Below are 7,500 nucleotides of genomic sequence, written 5' to 3'. Positions count from 1 at the left end.
TTCATCTGTCAGCGAACTCTAATCTCATGTACTGCACATCTCTTGAGTGTTGGTCAGTAGCATATTTCGCAGTTCATTTTTGTTTTGAAAGTCTCAACAATATGTTCATTGTGATTTCTGAACATAGGGAAGTAGGTGCTGCTAAGTCAGCAAAAGCATTCCATAGTTTCATCTTGGTTTCTGCCAAGATGGGAGAAGGTAGAGATTATATAACCCAAATTATTAGGAAAAATAGAATAGGTACAGTTATATACCCAAAACTACAAAAAAAAAGTTTGTTTGTTTTTTGACATAGTGTATTATATAGAAATGAAATGGATAGAAGGTGTTTTTACAAGCTACATCCTAATGTTTAATGCGATATGGAATTACTATTATGAAAAGAAGACATCTTCATTTGGACTTCCTCAGTTTCATTAAAAGTGCCTGTGATTTAGCACGAAAGGGCCTAAGATTGATAGTACCCTTCCACTCTTTAATGCATGCCTTGATATATGAGTATGCATTTTTTTTTCTAGCAGAAACCCTGTATAACATGTTGCTTACACAATGTCAAATTCACATAACATTACAGGTCACAGGACATGTATCTATTCAAGAAGTTGATTGTATAACACAACAAACTATCTGCCAAAGTGAGAAAGGATCCACTTAGGTATCCATTTTTGTAATATCTGGACTTTTAAAGAGTCATAGATCATCTTGTAATTTGTTGTTAGAGTAGGCTAAGAAAGTACCAGGAATATGTATATTATAACTATGCAGGGAGAAGGTTTCAGTTAGGGGAGGGAAGCCACAATGTATTCATACTTCCTTTTAAGAGAATTATTATGGCAGATAACCAGAGAATACAGAGAAAGTAATTCTTTGTTCCACGGTAAATTTACTCTTTGTGCTTTTATCCATGTGAGGGTATATATACTTCCACATACTTTTATGCATGTTACATACAAACAAACAAATACATAAATAAGAATAATTGATGGCACAGAGAAAGGTGAACTATTTGACCTGTTGATTTTACTCTTTTTTAATTTATTTTATGTTTTTTTGCTGATGAAGGATTTATTATGTTTGACAGAATGTTAAATGACCCATTCATTCTGTGTGAATTATTCACCTCTATTCAGATCTCAACTAGTGTTATAGACCAAATTTATGCAGCATAACATGTGCATCCAAGCTCTTAATTTGACGAGTGATATGAGACACTCAAGGGAGAGGATCTAATGCTTTTATCTTCAGTTCTCATCAGCAATTATCTTAAAACCATTAAACACTTCAGATTCTTTTATTTATGTATATTCCTACTTTTGTTTCCCTTAGTTTTTAGTATGGAGATATCACACTGGTCGTCCTTCTTATTTTTGGAACAGCTTTTTCTGCTGTTGTTGTTAGTGTTAGTGTTGTTATTATTGTTGTGATTATTATTATTGCCATTATTATCATAAGTATTATTAGTTGTAGTATCATTATTAGAATTATCATTATTATTATTTATCATTATTGTTATTAATATTATTATTATTACTATTATTATTGTTATTACTATGATTATCATCATCATTATTATTATTATTATCATTACCATTATTATTGTTGTTATTATTATTATTATTATTATTATTATTATTATGATTATTATTATTATTATTATTATTATTACTACTACTACTCTTACTGTTATTTGTATTATTATTATTTTTTTAATCATTAGAATTATTGTTATTATTATTATTCATTATTTATTATTTATTGTTTATTAGTATTATTAGTATTAGTATTGTTATTATTTTTGTTATTGTTATTACTATTATTATTATTATTATTATTATTATTATTATTATTATTATTATTATTATTATTAATATTATTATTATTATTGTTATTATTGTTATTATTATTGCTATTGCTAATGTTATTATTATCCTTGTTGTCATTGTTATTAGTATTATAATAATAATTATTATTGTTATTGTTATTGTTATATTACTATCATTAGCATCATTATTACTGTTGTTGTTGTTATTATTATTATTGTTATTATTATTATTATTATTATTATTATTATTATTATTATTATTATTATTATTATTTATCAACATTATGATCATCATCATCATCTTCATTATTGTTATTATGCTATTATTATTGCTATTGTTGTTATTGTTATTATTATTATTGTTGTTGTTATTGTCAATGTTATTTTTATTGTTGCTATTATTTATTATTTCTTTCATTATTATTATTATTGTCTTTTTATTAGTGTTATTATAATTGTTATTATCTATTATTGTTGTTGTTTTTATTGTTATTGTTATTGATATAATTCTCATTTTTGTTATTATTATTAATTATCATTGACATTTTTTGTTGTTACTGCTATTATTATCATCATCATTATCATCACCATCATCATTGTTAATATAATATTTGTCATTATTGTTATCGTTATTAGTAGTAGTATTGTTGTTATTGCTTTTATTGCTATTAGTAGTAATAGATGTAGTAGTAGTTGTAGTAGTAGCAGTAGCAGTAGCAGTAGCAGTAGCAGTAGGAGTATCATCTTTATTGTAATTATTTTCAATAGTACTGGTATTAATTGTAGTTATTATGATTATTATTATTTTTATTATTATTGGTATTGTTGAAATTATTTATGATCATATATATTACTGCTTATAATATTGTTATTCATGTTATTATTGCTGGCTAACAATTATTATTGAATTTATGATGATAATGATGATTATGATGAGAATCATCATCATCATCATTATTATCAGGATTATTATCATTATCATTATAGTGATTTTTCCATTGATATATTTGCTTTGTTGTCATGACATATTGTTATTGGTAAATATTATTGTTATTATTCACTGTCCATATTATTTTTATACTTGTTAATTAAATTTATTACTATATAATATTTCTCACTAACACCATTATTACTATCATTTTTACAAATGTTCAAAAGGATTATTATCCTTACATTATCATAATAGTAATTATTAAACTATCTAACACACTTTCATGATTGTAATAGTAATTGTTAGTTTTATTATTATGATTTTTAAGATACTGTTCTGGTAATAATTATAGTATTTATCTTAGTTGTTATCATCATCAGTATAATTTCTGAAATATTTACAATGATTTGGCTTTCTGAAGAACAATTCTTCATACACTAACTTTCAGTTATGTATATATATATATAAATATTTATATAATTGTGTATATATATATATATATATATATATATATATATATATATATATATATATATATATATTTATATATATATATATATATATATATATATATATATATATATATATACATACATATATATATATATATATATATATATATATATATATATATATATATATATATATAATTATATGTATTATATGTATTATATATATATATATATATATATATATATATATATATGCAAATTTATATAGATATATACCTATATGTATATATATATTTGTTATTGATGACTACCACCGTGGAGAGGCTGGGCTAGATATAGTGTGAATATTATTGTTGTTGTCATTATCATTTTCATCATTACCCTTTTTGTTTTTGTCATGATTATTATTGCCATTAGTATTATCATTATTATTATTAATATTATTATTATTTTTTTTTATTACCATTATTATTGTTATTATTATTACTATTATTATTAATACTACTATCATTAATATCATTATTATTGTTGTTATTGTTATTGTTGATGTAATTATGATCTTATGATCTCTGATCTTAAGCAAAGTTTTTGTTGTTACTACTGACATGAATATTATTATTTATCATATTTTGTGTATTGTTATGGACATTGATACTACTGTTTTCAGTGATGGTAGTGCAAGTGGTTCTAATAATGATAGCTATTAAGATAATGCTAACCTTTACATAATCATTGATAAGATATAATTTTTTTGCTTTTATTAATGTTGTCATCATTATTATTGGTTTTAGTATAACTATTGTGATGGCTTTAGTATAACTGTTGTGTGACTTCTGCTGTTATTAGTAGTATTTTTACTACTGTTATAATGGATGTTGACATGCACTCTTTATATTCATTGTCATTATTGTTGTTATTATGAAGAGCAGTACATGACTATTGGCAATTTCTTTTGTGATTCTGTTCATTAAAGGGATAGTTGTTGATTTGGTCGTTATGATTATTATTAATAGAAGCAGCAGTAGTAGTCGTTGTAGTAGTAGTAGTAATAGTTCTAGTAGTTATGGTAGTTACCATTGGTATTGCCATTATTGTTATTCTTATTGTTCTTATTGTTTTTTTGTTTTAATGATAATTACTACTATGATGATGATTGTGATTATTGTTATTGTTATTATGATTATTATTGTTGGTGTTTTGCTATTTTATTGTCATTATTATTATTGTTATTGTTACTGTTATTATTTTGTTATTGTTCTTTTGCTTTCTTGGTTATTATCATTATTATTATTGATATTGTTATTCTTAGACTACTGTTATGGTAATATGATTTGTTGTTGTTATTGTTATTATTTTGTAGTTATTTTGTTTGTTTTTATTTTTGTTATTGTTATTTTAATTATCATTATTATTGTAGCTGTTATTTTTCATCATTGTTATTATTGGTATATGCCAGATTATCATCACCATGATTTTTATTATCATCATCATCATGGTAATAACAATATTCAGTAATATGATAATGATGATAATTTTTTTTTATGATATTTTTATGATAGTGATGCTAGGGATGACAACAATAATAATGATATTTATACTTAGGGCTGACATGTTTTGTTATTGTTATTAGTAGTGTTATTACTATCATCATTTTTCTTATTGTTATAATCATATCAGTGATGTATACTGAGTATTATGTTTTTTGTGGATATTGTTTTTTATCATTATCATTTAGTTTATAATGACTTTGAGGTATTTCTTTATTATTTTTTGCCATTATGACCATTGCTTACTATTTTGTAACAAAAAGAACTTCATATTTCTTATTTGTGATTTTCTGTCATGTTAAGTCATCCATATTTTTGCTTCTTTTTTGTGTGAATGTTTTAGTGAAAGGGTAATGGAATTTGATTTTGTGGTTGAAGCAGATTATGTCTATGATTGATTTATGGTTTGAAAATAGAATGCAGTTCGATTGCATTGTTGTTGTAAGATTGAATTTACTGTCTGAAACTGAACTCGTGAACTTAAGACTGACGCAGTGTTTACTTGCAGGTCACTGGATGGGCGGCTGCAGGTGTCCCACCGTAAGGGGCTGCCGCATGTTATCTATTGCCGTTTGTGGCGTTGGCCTGAGCTACAGAGCCACCACGAGTTGCGTGCTCTTGACCACTGCACATACGCGTTTAACCTCAAAAAGGAGGAGGTTTGCGTCAATCCTTATCACTACACCAAGATAGAAGCTCCAGGTATAAAATACAGTGTTTTGTTTTATGGCATATCATTTCCTCATAATAGAAATGTTGTTATTTTTTTGTATATATCCTTAAAGCTCAGATTATTTTTCTGTCAGTTTGGAGAATAGAATTGAGTGTATTTGAATTTGACTTGATGGTAATGAGGTATATGTAATCTTTATAGCTTGGCTTTATTGTGTGCTATTGTCAAAACGAGAGTATAGATCTGATTTAAATTCATAAATGTAAACATAGAAGTAGTGCAGTTCTACTGCATATATATTCATCTAGGGCGGGGTGTGGCAGGTATTTGACAAATGGTTTTGTTAGTTGTGGTTCATAACTTCCATTTCATAAATCATTATTTTTTATTAGCTATTAACAAGACCTCTTAAGTACTTGCACAAATGCATTGTATAGTTACAAAATGAAGATTAATGTAATTTGCACATCAGTTGCGTACCAAAATTATAATATTGACAAGAAAATGTAAAAGATAAAGAATGAGAACTGAATGTGTCCATGGGCCTTCTTTGGGATTAAATCAATTATAAATTTTATTCAGAGTAGACAAAATAGATTGACCAGAGGGGATATAATTTCTTATCCAGAAAGTGTGTATTAGGTCAATAGAAAGTGTGAAATAGACCTAGATTGGTAAATAGAGATGAGAAAGATTGGCTAGGGTGGGATGGGATAAATAGGTTAGCAGGGACTGAATAGACTGGTTACTTACGGTGAAATAAATTGGGGTGGAATGGATTGGTGAGAGGAGTGAGATAGATTGGTTAAAAGGAATGAAATAGATTCGGTAGAATAGATTGGTGAGAGGAGTGTCATAGATTGGTTAAAAGGAATGAAATAGATTAATTAAGAGTATGGAATGAATGGGTTTGAGAGGATGAAATAGATTGGGGTGGAATGGATTGGTTAGGGGAGCGAGATAGATTGGTGCGAAGGAATGAAATGGATTTGTTAGAGTATGAAATACATGGGTGAATGGGTGAAAGAGGGTGAACTAAGAAAGGTTGTGGGGACGAAACCAATTAGTTAGAGGCTGTTGGTCAAAGGGAATAAAACGAACTAGTTGGAGGTGATAGAATATAATCGGCTAGAGGGAATGAAATTGATTGGTCAGAGAGAATGAAATGATTAGCTAGAGTTGAAGAAAATAAACTGGCTAGAGGGATGGAAACTGATTGGCTAATAGGGATGAAATTTGTAGGTTAGAGGAGATAGAACAAGTCAGATGCAGGGGATGAAATTCATTGCTTTAGAGGGGATAGAGCAAGATGGATAGAGGGGATAGAATTTATTGGTTAGGTAGGATGAAATATATTGGCATAGATTGGTTAGAATGGATGAAATAAAGATTGGTTTGAGGAATGAAATTGATTGATTCGAGTTGATGAAATAGAATGGTTAGAACGAGTTAAACTGAACGAAAGGGATGAAATAGGTTGATTTGAGAGGAGGAAATCTATTACAGGGAAGGAAACCAGTCAGTTGGAGGAGAGGAATAGTTGCTTAGGAGTGATACAACTGGTTAGCAAATGGGGATAAAATAGGTTGAAAGAGAGATTGAAGTGAAGTGGTAAGAGGGGGGTGAAATAGATTGGTTGGAGGGAATGAGATAGGTTGATTAGAGGGAATTATGTTAATAATTGAAGGGGGAAAAAATAATTGTTTAGGGAGGATTAAATGTATCTTGAAAATATGAGAGATCTTAGATCAAAGTTGATGTAAATGAAATGGATAAAATGCAGGTGAATGACAAGACTAAGCCATGGGGTTCTTTCTTTTAATGTGATTTAGTAAAGGAAGTAAACTTGCCAGAGTGTTTACTTTTCTTATTGTCATGGTGTTTTGTTTAATGTTTGAAATTGTTTGATTAATCTTGTTGCTTTGTTTGTCTTTTTTGAATGTGTCTTCAAGTATTGGAAGAGTTTTTGAGTTTGAGTGTGATATAATCTGTAGGGATTAAAGCCCAACTTTCTCACTTGTTGTAAAGCCAAGATTTAGTATTTACCCTTGTGATAGTATGTTTCTAAAATGAGG

At 27.3% G+C, this 7,500-nt stretch overlaps 1 protein-coding gene across 1 annotated transcript in view; it reads left to right on the top strand.

Moving 5' to 3' along the window:
• Positions 1–7,500, top strand: part of LOC113821366 (mothers against decapentaplegic homolog 3) — a 228,924-nt gene that overhangs the window by 12,053 nt on the left and 209,371 nt on the right. Inside the window, exon 2 of the mRNA XM_070126774.1 lies at positions 5,261–5,454. Coding sequence (XP_069982875.1) covers positions 5,261–5,454 — 194 coding nt within the window. The remainder of the gene's footprint in view (positions 1–5,260; positions 5,455–7,500) is intronic.

The sequence above is a fragment of the Penaeus vannamei genome, chromosome 1, assembly GCF_042767895.1.
Source record: "Penaeus vannamei isolate JL-2024 chromosome 1, ASM4276789v1, whole genome shotgun sequence".
Taxonomy (NCBI): Eukaryota; Metazoa; Arthropoda; class Malacostraca; order Decapoda; family Penaeidae; genus Penaeus; species Penaeus vannamei.
Note: the sequence above shows the minus strand (reverse complement) of the source record. Positions and strands in the feature narration are given on the sequence as shown.